Below are 25,067 nucleotides of genomic sequence, written 5' to 3'. Positions count from 1 at the left end.
GAAAACAGAGAGCTGCCCAGTTATGAAAATGGAATACAGCTACCCTGATAGAAATATTCAGAAGTAGTGCGGAATCTGTTTGTTCAGCAGCGCGTGTCTAAAAGGCAGCAGTGCATGTATTTGATATTCTGAGAAATGTCAGTATGACACATAGCCAAGAAATATCATAGGGCTTATTTCAACCTTCATGTTCATAATCAGGTCTTTGGGACACACAAAAAAGCCTGTTTTGAGGGCTGCCCCTTCTAATGGGAAGCTTTTAAAAAGTACCTGTGGAAGACCTTCAGAACACTTCTTAGATTCATCATAAGAGACTGTATAAATCACTTCAGTATCAGGTACCTCATTGTCAATTATAATATTTACTCATCTTCATAGAAGAAGCAGGAGTGTTTTATATATAAGACTCATGAAAGTTCTCACACGGCACAATTGGCTTCTCCAGGTTTGTGAAGGCTTTCAGGAAGACTTGCGAGTTAGGGAGCAAGATCTATGGGGAGAAGCTCTGTCTCTAGCCCGAAGCGGAGCGTTGGAATAACTGCCAAGCTTTCAGGCAAAGGAGTCGAGGGACTGAAAACAGCCCCGCTGACTGCGCTCTGGCAGAAGCTTACTTTAACGCTTGCTCTTGCTTTACCTGCTCTGAAAACAAGGAGCCCTGCAGTCCCTCGGCTCTTGATTTAGCACTTCCACAAGTATTAAAATCTCACACATTTTAAAAAAGCTGTGGCGGTTACAGGTTTTTCTGCCGGCACTCTGGGGTGAACTGACAGATGTGTAAAGAACAGGTTTAGCTCAGGAAACCGATACAATGTGCAGGTCTCTGTGAAGCCTGTGCCACCTCCAAAGGCAGGACTAGAAGACATGAGAAACACTCATCCAAGTATGGTAAATACAGCTTTACACCGAAAGTATTTCTGCTTTGAATCTTCCTGTACTGTCTGTGTTTAGCGAGATGAAAGCATCGTTCTGATGAGAGCCTCTTGGCTTCGCTACAATATAGGTTGTGGCACGTGGTCCTTTACAGCAAGGAAGGTTTTGCTGGTAATGCAGCAGAGTCGTGAGAACTTCTGACTGCTTATTTCTCAGATTTAAAGTTGGTGTTTAAGTAAAGATAACACCCTTAGTCACCGATGTTTATTTTCTCAAATGCTAATGTGTTCTGAGTAAGCAAACGCACAACCAGTTTTAACCAGCAGCACTCGGCTGAGATCAGGATCGGTCCCCCTCTTCCTGGAGACAGATGCCACCTGTGAGATCTTCTGAAGAACCTGGGGTTTGGCAGATGTAAATCAGTTTACGGATCTTTTTGCAGTGTAAATGCCTGGAGAGCTGGACTGGATCTAATCAGCTGAGAGAACTTTGGACTCTGTATCAGTACAAGCAGTGTGATGACTTATAAAAAAATTTCTCACTTAGCACTTCACACCTTTTTGAAGGTGTTTATTGTGTGAAACATATCCAATATTACCCTGATCAAAACTCAATTGTATTGGTCTTGAACTGAAATAGTATTTAGTTATTTCTAAAATATATCTTACTGAAAATGTATTGAAGGTTGCAGTTGATGGGACCAAGTGTAAAGAGCATGCATGGTTTCTGGGGGCTTTTGAGTGATTCAGTGACGACTGCATTCACTCAGTCTACGTACAGCAAATACTATTTGAATCTCCAAACTAAAAAAAAAATACGCATCTAAGGATTTCTTGCACATGCGTGGTGGCCTGTCTCAACAGGAGCCTGTGAAAAATATAATGCAGTTCCGCAAGGAGTGAAGAGAGCAATCTTAGCTCAGGTGAGGTACGGGTGCCTTTTGTCCACAGGCTTGGAAATCTGCAGCTGAGGAGATCTGTGTGCTTGAAGAGTAGGTAAATCATTTGTAAATGTAGATGTATAATCATGTTATCTTTACCCAGCTCAAAAAGTCCCCATCCTTGGCCACATATTCCTGCCTCTGTGCTACAAGGATGACTTTTTAACCAGTATCACTTTAGTTACCCCCATCCAGAGTTAGCTTGATGCAGCTGTGACGGTGGTGACACGATGCAAGAGCAGAAATGAGCGGTCAAGAAGAATGCGGGGCTTCCATCATGTTATTGTGTATTGTCCACTGACTTCACGTGCTGTGACATACCAAAGCCCAGAGCCAGCCCGTGACGCGTTTTTTCTTTCCTGACAATGAGGAGTCAGGAAATAATGCAATATCCTCCCACACTAAGCACTTTCTGTTCTATTATTCTCTATTGTATATTGCCACATTGAAACTGTTACATGGAGTGAAAACTTTTAGTCTTACTTTAGAAACTTGTCATGAGTTTTAGTTCTGTAATTAAAAAGAGTAGTATTAACCACATTTTCACAGTGGCAGATGAAATGTTGCACCAGGGCACACTGCAAACCCACGTGTTGTCTCTGGGAGATACATTTTCCTATTGATTGCAAACACAACTAAAAGGGAATATGAATATCACGCATAACCAGATACCTCCTTAGTTGCTGCAGACTAAAAGTGAGTGAAAAACAGTCCTAACACAGGAAGTGTGAGATGCTCAATAAATTTGTCTTAAATAAGATCTGTTGCGGGTCAAGGCTGAATTATTGAAACATGGAGTTAAAACTCAGTTCTACTATATTCTGCTATGTTCTACTGTAGTGTTTTATAGCAAAAAAAAATATCTGACACAATCATATCTCAGGCTTAATATATTTTTGAATTGTACTGGCTTTGAAAGGAAGCCCCAACAAATCTATTGCAGACCAGTGGCAACACCACTGTGCGATGCAATCATCCAATAATCCAAAGTTAAGAAAGCTGCAGAGGGTACAGATAAGATAACTTGAGTTTCTTCCGCTGACACAAACAACAGTCTTTTTAAAGTGCTTTTCTTTTAACTGTTTTTAATATCTGGAGGGAGAGGCAAAAGCAAATACAAAGGTGGAAAGGTTCATAACCCTGTGGGTGTGACCATCAGGAGCTTAATCCCCTTACTTACCTCCTCTTAACCTTACTGAAGTCACCCTTAAAAGCAGGTGCTACTAGGACAGAGCTACCAACTAAGGTAAAGATTACACCGGAATTACTGGGTGTAATCTGATGTTCCTACTTTCCAGCACATTGTTGCTCCCTTGACTCCATGGAATGTGCATGTGTATTTTAAAAAACTAGACGGAGTCTCATACCAGCTGTAGTAAGAAAGACTAGGGGATAAAAATGAATCTTGACATTCTAAAAGTCAAAAGCTGGGAGGTAATAAAATGGATTATAGTTTGTAAATTTCAGTAATTTAAGTTTCTACATTTTTGCAATTATGCAGTAAAGTCTCTTATAGGAAGAATTAAGAAGCAAACGAGCTCATACTTTTGTGGTATCTATAAACTTTGTTAGCAGCACAACAGTTTTCAGTGTATGTTTTTGTGTTGAATATAACAGTTTTCAGTACATATTTTCACATTCTATATGCATGCTCTTCCCATTAACACAAATGGGTCGTGATCATTTCCTGTGGTACTCATTACAACCACGATATTTGTGTTGAAGAACTGTCTGGATTGGAAAACCACACATCTGCAGCCCCCTCCCCAGCTTCAGTTGCCGTATGTACGGGGATTTTAGTTTGGGTTTCAGAGAACAGTTTTGTTGCTTTGTACCTCATGCAACAGCCCTGGAAAACTTCTGGGTTTACATACAGATTTGTTTGTCAGACAGGTAATTAAGCCAATTGGTTTTATTAAGCTATTCCTGAGCTGCCTTTCCAAAATGTTTACAGTTTGTGAGTAACGAAGATCTTTCTCCTGCTGTGCGTTCATCCTTCACGGTTACTTATCAGTTACCTGTGCAGTTAATCTTTGGTTCATGTTCCGTGTGGCCCAGGCAAGCATATCTAAGAACGCACTGCTGGTCATGTCTTCTGAAAGCAAACTCTGGAAACTGGGGGTTCTAGATCAGTGGAGCGTGTGTGGTACTTGTTGGCAGTGTAGCTATCGGACTGGAACCACATCGGCAGTGAATGGTCGCCACCTGCTTAAATTTCACAGCTGTCTTGGACTATTTTTACTGTCCCGTCTCTACCAAATAAACTTGGAGAAAGTAGAACAATTCAGAATATGTGACACTTGGACATACCGTGGCTACTTATAGTGAAGCATTTCATAAAATCAGCCTTGATCAGCTGCGGTGCATTTAAATATACTGTCCCATTCACAAAACGTCTGTCTGACACGGGAAGTAGTATAGTTGTACATAACATGTTTGTAATAAATCAGTCCTGCTGTCGTGAAACAAGATTAAAATTCACAGGTAACATTTTCTTCAACAGTGGACTCAGATTTTGCCGCTACACATCATTATAGAGATGACAAAGGTTCCATAAGATCCAGTCCAAACCAAAGAGACCATCCTTCAGCTCTACAGTGATAAATTCTTTAAGGCTTTTAAGGCTGAAAAGAACCTTGCTTTGCTACTGCAACTTACTTTTAATTCTGTTTGTACACTTGCCATTTACTTGAACATTGCAGTGATGTCCTCACTGAAGAGAAAAACCTAGTCTTGTGTTAGACCTCGTACTTTCCTGTGAGGTGTTGAACAAGCAATGACAAAGAACAGCAGGAGTTTCAGACAGGCTGACAGGCAAAACAGGTTGGGTTTATTCCCGTTCAGGGCATAGCCAGCCTCTGGTATGTACTTGAGATGTATGCTTTAACCTCTTAATGAGTGGTAAAGTAAAAAGTGGTAAAGTGGTAAAGCGTTAGGGATTTTGTCCTTGTCTAAGTCGCAGTATGTGAGAGGCAGTGAGTTACTGGAAGACTCCGTTGGCTGTGTGGAGCACTGGTATGCAGTGTGCCTGGAAGAGGCACCTGCAGGGGTACTTGGCCTTTGGAAGAGGAAGCAGATACAGGAAGCAAGCTTTAACTGCGTGGAAGTGGGAGGAAGATAAGAATCATTACTAGACATCATTACTACATTGATTTTTTCCCTCGGGACTTGATTTGGAAAGACGCTGAAATTCTGTGTAATTATAACATGAATTTCCCACAGCCTTCTTTAAACCACTTTCTTATTTCTTGAGGTGGAAACAGATACTGTTTTCTCTTGCGGTTTACGAATTCTGATTTTCTCTTCCCGTTTTTCTTTGTTCCTGAAATGCTGAAATCAGGTGGCAATTACAAATACAGAATGTACAATATCAATTAAACTGCTTGACATGACTGATAATATATAGGCATATTTATAGCTACGCATCCCAAGACTACCTCATGGAGCAGCAAAAGCACCTGATCTCTCTGTAAGATCTTATATGAATTGTTCTCTTTCTGAGCCACATACACCACAAAACCCACAGGAAGTTGTCTCTGTAGTGGCTGCGGTTCTGTGTTTCCTTCTTCTCCTTCTTTAAGTGGTCACAACATCTCCTAAAAGTTAAATCAACACCAAGTAGCGAATAGACTTCCTGTTCTTGCAGTGCAACAGATACACGAGACTTCAGTTAGAAAGGAGGATTCACACATCTGATTGTCCTTCTGTGTCCTTTGAATCAGTTTAGGGTTATGCTTTGAACTAGAGTGATTGAATAGTAGGGTCTTTTGAGATTTCCTACCAAGAAAACATACTAGTACTTTTTTTTTTAGGCGTCTCCAGTAGCAGTTACTGAAAGGATGAGTAAAGCACTCGGTTTTCTTCAGCTGTTGACTTCTAAGACAATCGTCTCTCTAAAGATGAGGAAGCCATCCTCTTTTCAGGACCTGAAAGGGAAGCATCAGGGAATATGATTGGAGTTCTGGTCCTTTGGCTAACGGATGGAACTTAGTATATATATGTATCTGACTGAATGTACTATATATATAGGGGATATATTTATATGCATAAACGCTGACGTGTATGTGTCTCTCACTGTATATTAGAATGTTAAATTCTAATTCTATACATAGTTGCTGTTTCCTTAAAGCCTTTTTAAAGGGAATACATGAATACACTAGAATGACAACAATCTTTTTTAACCCTAACTTGTGTATTTTAGAGTTTGTGACACTTCATTAAGAATGTAAACAAAAGTTAAATAGGAGTATCATTCAAGGTTTCTTTCACTTCATATTATTGTTTTAGGTTGATTTGACCAACGTTTGATTTGGCATTTTTGGTGCTGTCGGTGGTAGCTTTGCTTGTGAGCAATTTATTACTGAAGAGATGAAAAAGTTCTCCTGCAGGAAGAATTTGAAAGGACGGGAAAATGGTCCTGCTGTTGCTTTGTTTAAAAGCAGACAGAAACATTTGTTAAAATAATTTGTATCTACCAACAAATACATGCGTTTTACCAATGCTAATAGAATAAGGTGGCATTTCTAACTCCTCTAATTCATGTCAAGGGTAGAGATGCAGTTTTAAACAACTGTTGGAAGGTAGGAGGAGAGAGATTGGGAGGGAGGAAAAAAGGAAAGGAAGGAACAAAGATAAAGAAACAGGGGGGGAAAGGAAAAAGAGATTGAGAGAAAATAAGAAGAAAAGAAAGAAATTCCATTAGTCTCTGTGGGCCAAGAGTTATGTCTGTCATCTCCCAGAGGGAGAGATCATCTGTGATCATTTTATATCCACTGCCAGATGTTTCAACCCCCTAGACAGAAATCCTTCCATGTTAAGTAGTCTGCTTCCTTGTCACATTCTGTGTATGGACTGATAGCATTTTCTCATCCAATGTAAGATGATACAAAACTGGCATCTCCATTTTTGGTGGAACTTTCTTTGCTTTTTTTTTTCCTTCAACTTTTTACTTGTTCCTATCTTTTTTTTCCAATACCTAAATAGCTGCTTTTCTTTCCCTTGGTCCTCCTCCCTTACTCTAGGCATCCATCTCCATCCCTCTGTGTTTGCATGCCTGCAGTCCTCCTTCATTCCCCTGCTATGCGTCTCTTTTTGTTTTATGGTCTTTAATCTTTGCTCCCAGCCCATCCTCCTCCCCAACCTGCAGGCATTGCCCACCCTGCCCAGAACTATTCTTATCCAAGGGGGGGTCAGAGGAAAGGGAGGGCTTATTTTACCCTACTTTTTATCAGGTCGCCCTCCCCTGAGTTTCTTTACGTGCGTCTCCACACCTTGACATCTTCCCCCTCCTTCCTGTTGTGATCTCAGCCTTTTCCTTCCTGCGTGCTCTGGTGAATACTCGTAGACTCTGGCAATGAAGCGTGTGGGCATAAAAAATGTCGCATTCTGCCTTCTGCAGGTTTAGATAGATTGAAAAAAAAATATCTGAGGCTTAGTTACGTCTAGCAATTAACAAATAAAATCTGTGCGGTAGTGTTTTTGTGGCAGAGGCCAGCAGCAAAGCTTGGGCAGAAGGCCGTGCTGCAGCGTAGGAGACCTCCCGTGGGGATGAGCCCCTCAAAGCTTGCACAGCCACTGCGGGAAAAGGGGAGTGACCCCCGGTACTGCGGGTACTGCGGGAGCAGTCAGGTGCCAGAAAATTGGGGATGCTGCTGACAAAAGGCAGAGGCTGCTGGCGGTTTGAGGCTGCCCTAGTGTGTACTGCGGAGAGCGCTGGCACCGTTGGAGCTGAGGGATAAGGTCCCAGTGGGCTTACTCTGCCCTGCAGTACCGTCTTTTCCGTGCCGTGGCCGAGGACTTGGCCCTTTCCCCCTGATTTCGGACTACTGCCTTGGGAATTTGCTTCAGCTATTTCCTGGAATATGAATTTGTTTATTTTCAAAGGAGAACAAATGTAAAACTCACAGTAGCTCTGAGTAGGGTGTTTCTTTGTAGAGCAGTGATTTGGATCGTTGAATTATTACTTCTTTTAAGAATTGAGGTATTTCCGAGGATTGCATGGAGCACAAAAGCAGCTGGTAACACATAAAAGTACAACTGCCAGAAAGCTGTGGTCCTGCTACCATGCCGTTTGCTATCATCCATGCCTTGTGGAGTGTTGGCAAACAAGAAAAATAGTCCTAATTTTGGCTGGGGATTTTTTCTCACCTACTCTCCTTTCACTGGGAGCCAATGTATATGATGAGTCATGGAATTTTTGCTCTAGTCTAGTATTTAAAGAGTAAATTAACCAACATCATAAACCATGGACCACAGCGATGTGGGCAATGCACAGAGGAGGCCACCTTTTCACTGACGTTCGAAACAGTTTGGTGGGTGATTCTTGGGGAAGTGGTTTGGCTAACTTACCACTCAGTCCTGCAGAGCTTGGGAGGGTGCACTCGGCTTTCTGTGGAGGGAGCCGTCTGTCAGAGTAAAAAAGTGGGAATGCAGAGCACGCTGGAGTCCCAACTGCAGCCGTGCCCGCAGGTCGAGCCTCATCCTGCGTGGGTTGGGCACCCACCCCCAAAACAAGGGAACACCTATAAAAAGCCTTTTATAAAATAGAAACAACATGTTCGCAGTGTTTCTTGTAGTCCTTAATGCAAAAGAGACTAAAAACCCTTCACCTAAAGTACGTGGAGAGATGTACTTTTGGGGCCTCTGACAGCAGCTCGCGATGCTGTAGGGAATGCGGTGGCTGTGCGGTCACCACTTTAAACCCAATCACATCTCCCACGCTGTTTTCTTTTTGTGCCTTTATTGCTGTTCTCTCCAAAACAACCGTACAACCGAGAGCCGGGGAACTCCTGTCCCGCCCTCCAGGCAGCGGCAGGCGCTGTGCGGTCCGGGCCGCGCCAGCGATACCCAACGCTCCCTGAGACGCACCCGGGGGCTCAGAGGGGGAGCGCCCTTCCCAGGGCCGGGATCGCCATCGGCCGTGTGCGGCCGGAGCAGCCGGGCGGGAGAGAGCCCCTCTGACGGGCGCGGATCGGCTCTCCCAGAGACCTCAGGCGGGCGTGGTTGGCCTGGGTGGCCTCAGGTCTTTTCCAACCTGGTGATTCGGTGATTCTGTTCCTTCCCAAGGACTCCTTTTGGTGTTGTTCCTTCCCAGCAGTGCCGCCCCGCGCTCGGTGGGAGCTGCCCCAGCCCTGCCTGCCCTTGGCTCTGCGCTGGGGAGAGACACCTGCTCAGCACAGACCGCGCGGAGCACAGGGCGGTCCCACCGCCAGAGAACGAGCCCTGTCTGGGGAACAGCGATTAAAGAAAAGACGCTCTGGAGGGACACTGTGTCTAACTTTCAAAGAATAGGATTACTTGGGCGACACTCGGCTCTCTTTCGCTAAACTCCAGCCGTTCCCGGTCTGTACCAGTGATGCTCCAGCACCGGCTCCCCCCGCCCCGCGCGTTTCAAACGCCCCCTGCGCTGCCATAGGCTGCGCCGCCCGGCACCGCTCGCCCCGCGCCGCCCCGACCATCGCGCGGGGAAGCGGAGGGGGGAGGCGGCAGCGGGCGGGACCCGCGGGTGCCCCCGCTTCTCGCGGGGCCGGGGGCCGGCGGCGGGGCCGGCGGGGCCGGGAGAGCCGCGCTTCTGCCCGCCCACCGGGGGGGCCGTGCGGGGCGACGGGGCCGGGGCGGAGGCGGGCGGGCCGGGGCGCTTCCCCCCCCCCGCGGCGGGATGGTCCGCGCCGGCGGCCGGACGTGTCCGCGCCGCGAGGGGGGGAGCGGGCAGGGCGCAGCGCGGCCGCGGCGGGAGCGCGGCCCGGCACGCACCACAACTTCCACCGGGCTCCGGCGCTCCCCCGCTGTGCTCTTCCTCCCTCTCTCCCTCCCCCTCTCCCTCCCCCGCCCCCGCCTCTTCCTCCTCCCACCGCGATGTTTATTCGGGCGGCTGCGTGAGGCGCGGGCGGCGCCGCCGAGTTGCTCTCCCCTGGCCGGGGCGGCTGCAGGCGCGCATACACGCTCGCCCGATTCCAGGGGAGAGAGGAGGAAACAAAATGTCCGCCAGGGCCGCGGCGGCTTCCAGCAAGGTAAGGCTCGGCCCTGGGTGCCGAGCGGGGCGGGAGCGGCCGGGGGCGCCTCCCGCAGCCTCCCCGCGAGCCGCCACCCGCCGCGGGCGCAGGTGCCCGGGACGCTCCCCGCGTGTCCCACCTGTTGGACGCGCGGGACCCCCCATTCCCGGTGTTGGGGGGGGGGCAGCGCGGGACCCCCCGACTCCCGGTGTCCGTGGGGGCGGGCAGTGTGGGACACCCCCATTCCTGGTGTTGGGGGCCCGGGGGGGCAGCGTGGGAGCCCCCGATTCCCGGTGTCTTGTTTGGGGGGGGGCAGCGTGGACTTCCCCCTCCCCCCCTTCATTCCCGGTGTCCGGATGGGGGAGGTGCAGTGTGGGACACCTCCGTTCCCGGTATCGGAATCGGGGGGCAGCGCGGGACTCCCCCATTCCCGGTGTCCGGTTGAGGGGGGCAGCGCGGGACCCCCTTTTCTCCGTTCCCGGTGTCCGGGTGGAGGAGGGGGCAGCGCGGGACCCCCCGATTCCCGGTGTCCGGGTGGAGGAGGGGGGCAGTGCGGGACCCCCCGATTCCCGGTGTCCGGGACCCCGCGGTGGTGGGGGGCGCGGAGCCGCCGTGGCCGCTCGGGAGGGCGGGGCGCCGGGCAGTCCCGTGCCCCTTTTGTTCCAGGGTGAGGAGCCGGGCGGCAACTGGGAAAGGTTTAACCGGGAGAGTCCAGTAGTGCCGGATTTTTCTGTGGGCGCTGAATCAGTCGGGGCTGATTGCTGCTGACAGACGGTAAACAGATCGGGGGTGGCGGTAAATCCCTCGGGAACCGGCACGGGGTGCGGAGGTGCAGGGGTGAGGCTGTGCGCGGTGTGGAGGTGCGGGGCGGCGCCGTGCGGAGGTCTGGGGGTGTGCAAGGGGTGTGCGGGGTGCAGAGGTGCGGGGGTGGGTGCTGGGCTGCGCTGTGCGGAGGTCTGGTGAAGTGCAATGGATGTGCGGGGTGCAGAGGTGTGAGGGATGTGCGGGTTTGCGCCTTACAGAGATGCGGGGATGGGTGCGGGGGTGCGCTGTGCAGAGGTCTGGTTGTCTGCAAGGGTGGTGCGGGGGTGCAGCGGTGCGGGGGTGCAGATGCGTGCGGGCTCGGTGCGGGGGTGCGCAGTGCCCGCCCCTTGCCCCGCGGCAGGAACGCGGGCGTCCCGGGCAGAGGTGGGGCCGGGAGCGCGCAACAGGTTGTTCTTCCTTCGCGTGGATTAAAGGTTGGCTCTGAAACTCGTTTGTATTTAAATTTGGAGCTGGTGTTCAGCCGTGGCTCCCGAGTAGCTGCCTTGGCTTCAGCGTGACGAGTCCCCGTGGGGCGTTCGCCGGTGGTTGTGGGCTTCGTGGCGTTTGCTCGGGAGTGAAACCGTGTGGTTTCGGTCTGATGTCACTGACTGGTATGCACTGAATCAGAAGTGCTGTTGCGCACACACCTTAGTGCCTTACCACTGGAAAACTTCAGGCTGGTGCGAATACAAAGTTGCTGGTGAGCTTCCTGCTGGTAATGTGTTGTCAGTTGTGGTGTTACTTTCGAGCTGTATCAAAGGCAGACTTGGCTTCCAGAGTGCGATTTTAAGAACTTAACGTGCCAGAGTTGACTTACTGAGTTGCCGACTCTGTTCTAAGCATCCTCTCGGAGATGTTTTATTAATTCCAATATATACGTACACACATTTAAACCATAAATGCATATGATTGGGCGAGTAATTTATTCTGGTTAATATTTCAAACTAGGGGTTGTCACCTAGCTGTGGAGAGAGATAAAGCATGATTTTTGGCTTTCTGCTCTGTTCAAATGCGTTTGTGTTAAACAACAAATAGGACTTGACGATAAATGGTCTTTGCTCCTAAAAGAATAGTGTGGTGTTAGAATTCTGCCATGGGAAGAATTGCGAGAAGTTGCATCAGCTTAAATTTTGTAGCTTTTCTCTTGTATAAAATCAAGACGCCCAATTTCCACTTCCAGTTCAAAATACTCTCTTAACGTATAGTTATTTTTTTAGGGCTGTGGACTGATATTGCCTTCCACACATGCATATGTAGTCTTAAAAATTTATTTTAAGAAACAACTACAGAATTATTATCTTACTTTTGGTTGTAGAGTGGTATACTGACTGCTATAAAATTGAAAGCTCCGTCTTGCCATAGCAGTTATTTGTAACTTCTTCCAGATCATGGTCATGTCAAATTGGCCTTTCAGGCATGTGTATTGTATCAGCAAAACTAGTTATACTGAAAGGTACGTTAATTTTAGAATGTTGCAAAGATTTTGTACTGGTGTACTTCCAGATTTTGTAAAAATCGTATTTGAATTAGCAGATCTCTTTCTCCGGAGAAAAATGGATTTTATATGTCCTGTAGCTTTTTCAGTGGAAATTCTTACAGTCTGTAATAGCCTATTATCAAAGTTATTTCTTACTTTTTGATCTCCATCACAGAAATTTCTTTAGAATCTCTTGTAAACAGTTCATAGCAATTTCCTGGTCAAAACAGAGATGCTTCCAATAGATCGGTAGAGTTATTTCTACTTCAGTCATTAGTTCCTGAGCTACAGTTTGTACAGTTTTAGTATTTATAATCCCCCACCTAAAACTATTTTAGAAATACTAGAGTAGTGGTGGACTTATATATTTAAGTTTCAGATCCCATTTCCTTCAGTCTCCCCTTCAGATGCGGTATCAAGTTTCTCGTTTTGGGGGTTGTAATGCGTTAGAAACCTCTGTGAATGTTTTGCTCTTAATAGCTAATGTACTTTTTAGCCTTGTGGTCCTTTGGTCCATGTCCACATTTATCTTGGCGCATTTGACCAGAAGAGAACTAAAAAAAATATTTTTGATTAGCTGAATAACTCCTATTTGTACACGTGGGAATCTTGGCCGCTGTGATTGATTGTGTTACACCCTATTGTCAACAGTCTTTATGCTACCTGCCACTGCCCTTCAGTTTTGGTTACTTAACTTCTTCTGCTATGCAGTAAAAGAATGTGTTTTTATTAAGGTCTTAAATGCTTGCTGCAGCTGTTGGGAGGCAAGAGAAATGAAGTCTTGCTTGTAGCCTGATCTAGTGGAGGCTGTGATTGCAAAATGCAGAGGGCCGGATCTCTTGTGGTGTCTCTTTGAACAGTACTGATGGCTGCTGTGGGAGTGACCGTGTCAGGGGATTAGTAATGAGATGTGAAGCTTTCCACCTTTAAGCTGAGGGTCCAAATATATTCCACGTTGGTTAAAAAAAAATATGCAAATGCTTCTAAGTAGTAAATATAGGGACTACTTTTTTTGAATCCTTGAGCCTTTTTGAATGCTGAACCTGAGTTCTTAATTTTTCCTTCTGGTTTAAATACGTGCATGAAGCATGTTTCCCAGTCTTTCACCTCAGTCCTGTAATTAATTGGATTTTGGTTGTTCTAACTGTCTTTCTACCTGCAGGCATATATCTTATTATCTACCACTTCAATCAGAAGTTGATAACTCAACCATATTAACAGTTTAAGACTTGCAGATTGCAAGGACTCTTTGGTTTCCTCTGCTGGAGGGAATGACCTATAGTTTTCATAAATGTGCATTAGTGTTCTACCCCAAATCCTACTTGGAGATACCAGTGTATTTGTTTCCTGTAGGGGATATATGAGCAGGCTTTTCAAATGTTTCTAATGTGCTGTAGTCTGCAAGATAACTAAGCTTGGACCGGTCTTTTGTTTTTTTTCACCAAAGTCTGTATGAATGCTAATGTTAGATTGGTTTGCTGGTTGTTGGTGCAATTTTTCAGCTATAACAACAACAAAATAAACATGTAGAAAATCTTTGTGGGGAAGTAACACCATGTATGGCAGTAAGCTGAGGATTTGGTTTAATATCAGACCATACCTTCTACTTCAGGGGGGGAAGTCCTGTAAAATGACTATGTTTAATTTTGATAGTGTTCTTGTAAGTTGTATTTGGACCTTAGGAAACAGTTTAATGTTTTGTTTTTGAAGAAGCAATTATCTAGATAACTTTTGGGTTAGCTTTTTCTTAAATTTGTTGACTGTTAGAGCTATGACTGTAGGCACCTTCAGCTAGCAAAAGATAATGTAGGCACACTTCTCGGTGTGAGTTTTGTTGTAATGTGGGAAGAGCCATGAGCTCTGCGTTCTGTAGGTCACTGTGAAGTGTGTTCTGGAGTTTGCTTCTGGTTCAATGTGCAGCACAAAGATTACTGTAATGTAAACAGAGCTTGAAAACTGACTGTGCCTGGGAGCTGGTTCCACCTTTATGGAGTGGAAAATCAGTAAGAGCTTATCAGTGACCAGCTAGCTAATCTTAGTTTCAAGGAAAACATGTAGAAATGGGTTATTGTACGTCATAGGTATTTTAAGGTGCACATTGTCCTACTGCTTATGTACTGTGAGGATAGATATTGGGCTTCTGCTTATGCGAAAAAAAAGGCTCAAAAAGTGGTATTTTGGATTAGTGTTTAAAGTAAAGAATTGGTCACTTTAAGCTTGAGTATATGTCCTCACTGACAATGCAATGTACCATCCTTGTCAAAACTTTCTGGTATGGGCACTCACAAAAATACTTGATAACAGATTCTCAATGTAAGATACTGAGTTGAAAACTGAACTGTAAGTAGTGAACTACTCTAGCTGTGAATTGTGTTAAATACTTTGGTTTTACTACTTGAAATGTTATGTCTCAGGCCAAAGCACTCGTCAAAATTCGCTGTTTAATAGTTGGTGTAGTTCTGCCCAAGCTGTTAACCCATGTTGTTACAGGCTCTGCCAGTAAGGTTGCAGTAAGAGAGGGGAGCGTGTTTTCGGTTTTGTTCTCCCTTCTGTAACTAGAGGAAAGGGGATATTGTTGGTGTGGGGAGAAATTGGATTACAGTCACAGGGTGGGGGGAGAGAAGCCTGTGCATCTGTGTCAGAATTAACAGTCCCAATGTTTGGTTTATTGACAGTGTGTCAAACTATGTGTCTGCTTGAGTAAAGGGATAGTATTTGAAGTAAGACGTATTGCGAGGTTTATAGCATGTCTCAAGTTATATAATCTTTATAGCACACTACCCTCTGGTTAAGACAGACATCGGTCATGTATATCCCCCCATATTTTTCCTGGTTGTTAAAGTATAAATGCAACAAAACTTAATACCAAATTGTGCTCAGTGTTTTCTCAGGCAAATATATTGCTAATGACTTCTTCACTGAATGTACTGATTAAGCAAGTAGCCGTAGGGGAGTCTTAAAATGAATTCCGTGATTCTGAGCAGTGTATTTATGCTGAGTTCAAAAAGTCCTGAAATGAAAATATTGTCTTGTCTTGTAATTATGCTATTTTAGGGACAGATTATTCAAATATGTGCTCTACACTCATAAATAGTAGGGGTGCCCTTGTTCCAAGGGGCTGTGATGTGCTTCAGTGAAGGATCTGAGAAAATGGAGGAACGCATTCATATGAACGCTGTGAGATCGAGCATGGGTCTCTTGGATCCTGCGGAGCAGCAAATGCTGCTGAGGCCATAGGTGTGGTGACTTGTCCAGGGCCAGTGGTGTCTGCTTGGTTATCCGTGGGGTTTTCCGGCTGTGATATATCCTAAGGTAACTCCTTAAGCCACAAGCGCCGTGGGCTGTTTGAGCTATGTAGATGGGGTACTGTAGGGTTGGAGAACTGCCCCAGTGTGTGCAGGACTGACTGTTTTGCTTATGATAGCTGTTCCTGGCTCTATAGGATCTTCAGTAGCTCTTTAGAGTTGTCTCCTGCCTTTCCATGTCAGGATTTATTTAGGCACTTGGAAGATTAAGTATGTTGTAGGTGCTAAAAATTTTAAATATTAGCTTTATGTTAAAATTGTAGTTATTTTCTCAAGGGTATTTGGTTATCTCTAATAGGATTCTTGTTTCCTAATCCATTATAAACAGATGTTCTACCCTTTGGTGGGGGAGGGCAGCCTAAATTCAGTAAGATGATAGCAGTAGGGAGTGTTGCGTTGGAGAAGTTCACGCACTTATGAGAAGTGGGCAACCGTACTAGGATCCTTTTTGGCTTGCTTAACTCACGGTAAAGTGTTTTGTTAGTTTTCCATAGCAGAGGAAGCAATAACATGACTTGGTACTGCTCTGATAGCCTTTTTGTCTCCCCACCCCCACATATGCAGAGTACTGATATGCTAAAAATAGAAATTCAGCAAAAGTAGGCAGTTTCTTTGATTTGTAGTTCCAAGCCTTATCCCGGCAAGTACTGCACTGAAGAGCTGTTCTCTCTTCCTCACCACTGCCTTTTACGTTTGAGTTCTTTCTTGGGAACTTAATTACAAAATATTCCTCCCACCCCTCCTAAACCAGGCAGTAATTGGTTTTCAGCTCATGATCCTTAGGGATTGTATAGGCTATTTTTTGCCCAGTTTGAATGGGGCCCAGTAACAGTGCCCCACTGGGTCAGCAATCATTTTAACAGATGGCCCTGACTTATGTATCCAGCTTGAAATTTATTCTTGTAAATATTAAATGGCCCTGTTTCAGCTATTTACACTCTAGACTGGTGGCTGTTTCTTGTGATTTATCCAGAAGGGGTGTAGAAGAAACAAGATGCACGGAGAGATAGTGTATTTTAGAGTTTTTAAAAGACTATGGAGCGTGTGGTCAAGCTTTTGGATGTAGCTCTTTGAGTTGGTGTGGTTGAAAGAGCATCCATTGCCCTTTCCTACAAACCTGGCTAATTATCTTTTTTCAGAACACGGCCACTACAACAGTCATGTTGCTGCGGCAGTATTCATGACTTGGTTATATTCATTATGAAGTTGGGTAATGCAAAAATGATGCAGAAGTAACTTGTGGTTGAAGACAGACTGCTCAAGTTTTTAATTATTTAATTAAAAGTAAGCAATAATCTTAAATTATTACTAGAAACAGTAACATAATGAAAGAGGACAGATTGTGAAATGGGAACAATTATGTCAGTTTTTGCACTGCTTAAATTATGAGTGGAGGTGATGTGAGTTTGCAAAAGGACTGACCTGGCACATGTTGGTATAAAATGATTTAAAAAAACTGAACAAGTATAAAGAATTTAAAAAAAAAAAAAAAAAGAGAGGAGGGAATATTTACACACTTGGTTTCAGCTTCATTGAAAATGTAATAGGCTTAAATTATGCTGTCTGAAGAGTCTTTGTTTCGAATAGAAAGTGACAATTGGTTTTACTGTAACTGTAAAACTCTAGAAGTAACTTTAAAGGTGCTACTTGACAATGTGTTATCAAATAGTAAGTTATAACTAATATGGGATCAGGAGAGTACCTGGGGCTAAGTATGCCAAGTATTGTTTATCTGAACAAATTCCAAGGCTCATAATAAATCTGTAATTCATGTTCATTTCAGATGGCTGGCTTCCCCAGAATTAAGGCTGGGAGAAGGCCAGACCATGTTAACGCTTTCAGCACAGGATCCTTGTTAAAAAATCTGTATCTCACGCGACCCAGCATTGTTCCTACGTGTTATTTGGAAAAGCAATCCTTTGCCTGTGAGTGCCTCCATATGAAATAGTTTTCCAGCATAGTGTTGGGTGGAAAAGGTATAGGCTTTTCCTGTAAATCTTGGACTCCCTGAAACAGCATTTCCAGTGGGTATTAAGATCTCGAAGCCAAGCTTGAAGGCATGACTTTCTGACAAAAGAACTTGTGTTTCCTTCAAAATTGAAATTAAGTTGTGGGAAGCGATTGGCCATCACATACAGGATAAACCCCTCTGTTAATAACCCAGCTATGCAGGAATGGAAATCCCTGGAGGGTAATCTTGTATGAGAGAAGTAAATGGACCTGCATTTTGTTTGGGGTTTGCCCCCTGTGGTTAGTGTACACTGGATTAATGCTCCTAAACCAAGGAGTCTTTAGCTACGGAATATGAGAAAGATCTACAAGTTTCTGAAAAGCGTATTAATAGCTTGAACGGGGAACATTTCATCTGATTCGGATGCAGTGCTGTAGAAGCGCTCTGTAGTATGCCAACTTATTGTTGCTGATTTTGCTCATGTAATTTATTGTAGCTGTTGGTGGTTAGATGGTAAAGGCCCCCTAGAGCTGCGCAGGAAACTGCTGAGTCTCAAATTGGGGGATCTGTCAGTAAAATTGTTTGAATACCCTGTTAGTTTAGCTCTGAATATTTGGTCTATTACATTAACTTTGCAGCTGATTTTATGTTTCTTAGGTGCAGTAGTACCAGTTAGGCTGAAAAATATTTATCACTAATCTGTAAGGTGGCAAGGGGGCCGTGAAGTGTCATCGGTCTTGGGGGCAGTTAGGAAGCTTCTTGGCTATATGCCACTAGCTTTACCAGAGTTTGAAGGGTGTGTATATGTTGCAGTCAGCATCAGATCTGAAAATCTATGTAAAGATAGTATAAACCTGTGCACTGTTATCTTCTGAAGTGAATGGCAGAGGCATTGCATCACTGCAGAGTTGCTGCTGTCATCCATCCCCATCTGTGTGTTTTGTCCCCCTTTTCTTCTGCTGTGTGTCTTCACACAGTATTGTCCTTGCCACTCAGTATTTCTCAGACTTCTCTGAAAACATCGGTGTTGATGTGTTCTCCTTCATGGAGGTGCCGAGAGTACACCAGATGAAGTTGGTCTTCAAGCAAGGAGATTCAGAAACTATTAAATAGCTGATGTGTTCCAAGCTACTGCAAGAGAGCATTGTCTGTAAGAATTAAAAGAAGAAGCTGGAATAGCTAGGTCTGTGCTATACTTTGAGTTGTTAGAATTCCATAATCTTCTGAATGGAAACGTTTGCGTCTAAGCTCTCACCAAGGAGAGGCCAAGTATCTCCCTTTGGTGATGTTATAATCGTATTTCTTTACCTTTCCTGGAGTCTTGTGCAAGCTTCTGTTGGCTAAGCCAAAAGTGTGAGCTATGATGAGAGAAAAGGAGCTACAGAAAGAAAACGGAGGAAGATAGTAGGTGATATTTGAGGGAGAAGAGAATGAAAGGAAAGAGGGAGCCAAAGGCAAGCAAGCAGGCAGTTCTTAATCCAGAATTGACTTCCTCTTCTTCCTCTTCTTTCTTGCCTCTGCCCTCCCCAGCAAAGAAACAAAAACCTTAGCTCAAAAGCTGAGGTGTCTGGACTCTCCCAATAATTATTGTGAAACCTTGTGTTGTGTGACTAAGCCTTAATCGCAGAATTGTCACATCAAGACTAACTATATAGCTGTACTTAAAGTTTATTATTAAAAAGAGTGAAGGTTCTACTCTCAGACCTAACATGTGAGAGAGGCATAATAAAAACTTAGATGTCTTGCTCAACTTGCAGGAGTATTGTTTGTTGTAGCTGTCATGTGAGCTCATTTGCTTATTTCCGCTCTCTGTAGGAGAATGCTGAAGGCAGTGGGGAGAGGAAAGGAAAATCATAAAAGCTCTTGTAAATGCTGAAGCAAATAAAGGACAGTTTGAAGGGCACAAGGATTCTATATGGAAATTCTAGATAACGAGACCTTCCATAGCAGGCTGGAAGTATTTCAAAACCTTTAAGAATGCAGACTTCAGATGAGAAGTAATCGGAAGCTGTAAACAAAACCTACTGAAATGCACCTACTGCTTATCCTTTCTCATACTGCATAATGGAAATCATTGCACACGCTAATTTGGGTGTTCTCTTCAGTTACAGTATTTATCTGAATGTATTCCCAGATAACAGGGAAAGGCTGGAATACTGAGTATGAGGATAATTTGGCAAGCTACATCCTCTTCAATCCTATCTATCCTTTTTGTAAGTCTTGTGTGCCAACAGAGAAGTGTCATCTGAAAGTCTTTGATCATTCTGGCTTACCTGTCCATGTGGATAGGACCTGAATTAGAGGTGGAGTAAAAGGAAGAGCTCACCTTTCTGAGAGTACTGTGCTGTTTGGGGAAAGGAGATGCTGACCTAAGTGTTCCCAGCTGTGCAAAGAGCGATAGTTTGAATTTGTTTAAAAGATTGTAACAGTTCCTGTGAAATGGAAAACTGTCCTCATAAATTACCTGATCTGGTTTAATGAAAGTTCCTCTCTTCTCCAAGTAAAACAATGCAAGGAAGTGGGGAAGTTCAGAATGTCTCTCTTTCACAATTTGCCTTTTTTTCCCAGCTGAGAGGGAACATCACGCCAGCAGCACAGAGGCACAGCACCCCGCACCCCAATTCACTGTGAATACTAGTGGTATTTGTAATGTTTAGAACATGTTTTTTCTTTGTCCCTATCTGTCTGTTTCTCCTCATACTGGGGAGGAGCCAGTGTGGGGGCTGTTGCGTGCTGAGAAGAGCTTCAAATAGGATTGAAAAGTAGTGTTGGTTCCCCTACCCCAAGAAGAGAATAAAAGTTACAGTACAGACTGTAGCTCCTCTTGGGGGAGGAGAGTCGTTGTCCAAGAAATACCTCTTGGATAGTACATTAGTCCCAGGAACTCATTCCATTCTTTATCAAGTGGTTTTTTTCCAGTTAAATTTTCCATATGAAATGTGAGATTAGGTAATCAATGTGCCTTATTCTAAATTAAATTTCTCATTTTTTGTCTGACTTGATAGCTGCCTGTCCTGCCTATTAAAAGGAATTTTGGAGTTGGAGGCTGAAACATACATTAAGTGTATGTTTGTTTTCTCTAGTTTCGAAGAACTCACTCTGCCTTTGAGGGTATATAAAGTCAGAGGTGATTTGTTTGAAAGAAACCAGTGCTAACTTAAAAGGTTTTCCTACTTGTTGCTTTTATCTGCAATCAGTAAATGCCTCTCTATCTTAGGAAGATGTGTAAACAGTAGTAAGAAGCCAGTGGTTGCGAGTTGCTGAGATCGTGTCTCCTTCAGAATGACCAGTGGTGTGTTGCTTTTTTTCCCGCCCAGCTTTATGAGGATACCTTTTAAGTGACTTGGATTTTTGATAATTCTAGGACTGTCTTTTTGGCTGTAAACTTAGTTTTGTTGGTATAATGTGAAATTTATGTCCTACACTTTATATTGTGCCAGCATCTTAGTTTAAAATGCAAACAGGCGGGAGATGCCTTTTAAACTTGAATGTGATATTTCTTCAGCGTGCATTTTGCTAGCCTGAACTTCTGATTACATTGACTATCTCCCTTTAAAAAAAATCAAACATGCTTTAAGTGGTTACTGATGATAATACTTGAAACAAAAGCAAGCATTAAGGAAGTATTGCGTTGGCTTTTTCCCTTCTTCTCCACGATTGAATTAAAATAGAGAATTTTTACCAAGTTTGTATTTGTCCTTGTTTTTACTGCTTTCTGTGTCAGTGAAGAGTGCTTGGAGTCACCTAGTGTTACATGGTACAAGTAGGTTTGTCAGTGGTGTAGTGGCAGAATAAGCGGTGGCCTTCTCTGCAGCAGAAGGGCTACACAGGACAGAGTGAAGTAAACTGTGGTGAGCTGCAACTATAGGCAGCGTTGGGTGAGCCCTGTGATCAGGTCAGTGTGCTCTGTGTGAGGTGTGTGATGAGAGAGAAGTACAAGAATCAAATAGTGAGTTGAAATAGTTTGAATCTTACTAAAACCTTGATTAGGCTGCTGGCAACTGAATGCTGAGTTTTTAATCTTGTGAGGTAGGTAGACTGAGGGATCCAATTAATATTTTCTAGCCTTGCTTTGCAAGGAGTAAATTGCTTGGGATGTTTATAGTTGGTAGTATTTTCTTCTCTTACACAAAGTACCATTTTTCAAATGGAGTTAGATGCTTGGTATGAAATGACATTTTCCTTGCTCTACCTTTCAAATTCCAGAACAGGACCTTTTAATTTACTCAGTTTGAGTTTTTCTGTATTTAAAAATAACCAGTTTTATAGAAATAACTTCAGTCCTTTTGGAACACTTGTTAGAGAAATAAAAAGCCTCAAATATATTCACGCTTGATAAAATACTATAGACAGCGTTACAAAACTAAGTAAATGGTTTTCCCTCTATCAGAACAACAGATCTCTTCCATATGCTAATGTTCCATTATTTGTATGTTAGCCCATATTTCCTGGATCTGCTTACAGTGTAGAGGTTAGTATGTAGCTGACCAGAACGTAATACCTAAAATCTGTCTTTACCATCCTAGCCCTACAAGCAATGTAATTATGTTGCTTCCAAGCGATAAGCCAAGGCAATTTACAGATTACTGGAATGCTTGAAAACACTGACCTTTCAGGTCACTCGGAGCACTCCTATTATGCAGCGGTTGCTGTGGCACTGTTGTAATGTGCTGGCCTGTCACATGCTGACTAACTTGCAGAAAGCTTTGATGCAGCTGTTTTAAAAATGCTTTTGCTGACTGACAGGCACTTAGACTACTGACTGTGAACAAAGCTGGCTTTCCTTCCATGCTTTTAGCCCCTGTTTTCTATAAAAATGCTTCTCCCCTGCTGACTGTGCACGCAGTTCTTATCTGGGCCCTGTTGTTGACTTGTTTCCATTTAAATTGTATTCGTGTTAATTTTCACTTCAAAAATAGTCGTGTGAGTGAGAGAGATTTGGTTTGTGTGCTTTATTCAGAGCTGCTGCAAACAAGGAGCCTTGAACAGTTCATGTGGTGGCTTTAAAGAGTGGGTGGATTAGGGGAGAGAGAGTTTGTGAGACTGGGCAGAGCTGGGGAGGAAGGGGATTAAAAAACAATGGTCCTTTATTGATGATGACCAATACACGGGAAAGTAGTTTCCTGAAATGTAGCACATATAGTATAGAAGTTGGAGTTCTAATGCTTTTACTTGAATTGGTACAAAGAGCAGGAAGGAACCAATAAGCAAATGTTTCTTTTGAGCATGGGATGTTTATGGGCATCATAGACGGTAGTGATAAAACGAGTACATGCTTCAGTGTTAGAAGCGCAACTAGAACATGAATAAAAGTTTGACTTGACTGACTTGATTTTTTTATTTAATCTACTTACCTTTATTGATAAATGTTAGATCAAGTAGTGCCTGACTTGCAAGGATCATAGGAACAGGAAAAAAGTCCAGAAGTATGACATCTTTAATTCCCCTAGCCCGACCTGAATGTTACAAGGATAAACCTTTGTTTTCACTTTCCTAAGACACTTACAGAAAATCCGTATCCTCACAGAAAATAGGGTGCTGAAAGTTCATGAGAAGTGGACGTCTGATGTAAGCAAGCCTGTACAATGAGAAGCATAACAGCCTCTTACTTATGGAGGGCAAATTTACCAATTCACAATTTAACCTTTGACTCCAGGGCATGTATTTATATTAAATATAGTCTCTTGTACCTTGATTCTAGGCTTGCTTGACTTCAGTGTCTTTGGGTCAAAACCAAAGCATCTCTGTTTCTGCTCTGCTGGGAGATGGGAAATAAAGTAGTAACATTTGACTGATATTGTGGATGTGTATCATGTATGCAGTGTTGGAATTCTAAGAACCAGCTTCTGTTGTGCTGCGCAGCATCACTATCATCTTGTTTGGGGGGAGTGTGACTGCAGGTGTTCACCTGTGTATTGTGTTTCCAGTAATCGCAAAATATGCGCAGTGTGTACCTAGAATCTCAAAGCAGTAGTGTGTATTCAGGGATAAGCAGCTGGCACTTCTAAAATGGAATTTGCAGTTTGGCCAAATCTTATATAGTGACAGTGCACTAAGATATAAACATTTGAAGTTGTAGAAGGATATAATATCTCTTTCCTGCTACAGTGCTACAGCGAAGAGAACAGCGAGTAATGAATTTACAGGAGGAAACTAACTGAACAGTGTGATTCCATAGTGACTCTTCCTGTGCTTCTGAGTAAAAAAAGTCTGCACAGAAGACTGTGCAAGAAAGCTTGTTCTTCTTATATATCCAGATTATCTTTTTGTAGTTTAACTTCCGCAGAGGAAAGAAATATTCTATCTCTTGCTTCAACATTTGTGAATCTGGATCAACTTAAATGGTGCAGTGAGACAGAGAGAGATGCATTACTACACCTGCTGATAACAATGCAGTAGCTTTTAGAGGATTAAATTTCAAAAGCAATGCCTTCTGAAGGTGAACCTCCAAAAATTAGTGAGAAGATGCAACTGAATCAATACCTTGATATGAGAAGTACAAATTCAGATATTATCGCTGTACTGAATTTTGTCTTATACATAATTAGGACTTGCATGACAATGAAGACATGAGTGTTTGAAAGCACTCTTTTTTTTTTTCCAGTAAGTTTTCTTTTGCTGTTCAATTCTGGTTTTACTCTACTGAAAAAAGGATGTAGTACGGCTGTCTTTGGAAGTACTGTTTCATTTCTCATCTCTTCCTTTTGAGCAGTCTTTTCCCTATTTCTTATTTTTTTTATCCTTGTCTATTTAATCTTCGAGACTTTTTCCAATGAATACTCTGGATTAAATGCTTTCTTTGCAAACCATGGTCTTCAGTTAGTATTTTCCATTGAACTGACCCGTCAAACAGATTTGTCTGGTGTACTGAAGCTAAACCCTTTTGAAGTTTCTTACTCATTTAGGAGAGATGTTCCTTCAAAAAGACTAGCAGATTTTGCAGGTTTGTAGGTGGTTCAATTGCTTCCTTCTCCCCCCCTGCCACTCCCAGCATCCGGTTTTTGTTGACATGTAACTTTATAGTTTTTCGGGGGCAACAGTTGAATGAGCTGTAGCTGTAACCTAGGATAAACGGGGCATTGGCCAAAATTATACAGGCATTTCAGCTGTTAACCAAGAGCTTATCGAGTTTCTTCTCCAGCTGGTTGGATAAACAGCTAGAATGTCATTCATGCTTTTTCATTTAAAAAAATGTGCTGAGTAAATGAAAAAGACATCTGCCCATTAAGCACAGATGGGAAATACTTGCTAAGAGGTGGGTTTGACGGGTAGCATGTCTGAGTATTTATGTATAGACTTTTATTTTTAGTCTTTGTGTTCAGAGTTCCTCTTCTGAAATACTCTTATGGGCTTGTCATCTTCACTATAGCTTGGCTAGCAATCAAGGATTATTCTCTATGGAATTATAATTACCTGGGGAGAAAGAGCAGCATCTCATAAGTCTGTCTCCTAAGTATGTAGCCATCTCTTCTTGTTTTACTACTGCGTTGTTGATTTTTATTTCAAAGTCCAGCTGAAACCATGACATCTGCTAATACTTAATGGGCACGTATTTATGTAGAGATTAGTTTGGCATTTTTCACTTCATGGTCTTATCTGTGCAAAGTCAGAACAATGTTCTTGATCTTAATTCCTACTTTCTGTTTATAAAAGATATCAAACTGACTGCTATAGAAAATAGTTTCGAGTTTGTGTCTCTCTGTTAAGTACTGAAGTTGATAGCTTTTTA

At 43.5% G+C, this 25,067-nt stretch overlaps 1 protein-coding gene across 14 annotated transcripts in view; it reads left to right on the top strand.

The window, feature by feature from the left end:
• Positions 1-25,067, top strand: part of TJP1 (tight junction protein 1) — a 187,064-nt gene that overhangs the window by 107,423 nt on the left and 54,574 nt on the right. The window contains exon 1 of one of the 14 annotated variants that reach the window (XM_054078171.1): positions 9,661-9,819. The exons of 12 other annotated variants lie outside the window; for them this stretch is intronic. In XM_054078171.1, the coding sequence (XP_053934146.1) occupies positions 9,787-9,819 (33 nt within the window). In that variant the 5' untranslated portion in view covers positions 9,661-9,786. Of the gene's footprint in view, positions 1-9,660; positions 9,820-10,556; positions 10,576-25,067 lie in introns of those variants that run through there. One more of the 14 variants, XM_054078172.1, reaches the window with a different exon arrangement.

Source organism: Cuculus canorus, chromosome 12 (genome assembly GCF_017976375.1).
Source record: "Cuculus canorus isolate bCucCan1 chromosome 12, bCucCan1.pri, whole genome shotgun sequence".
NCBI lineage: Eukaryota > Metazoa > Chordata > Aves > Cuculiformes > Cuculidae > Cuculus > Cuculus canorus.
This window is presented reverse-complemented; position numbering and strand designations above follow the sequence as displayed.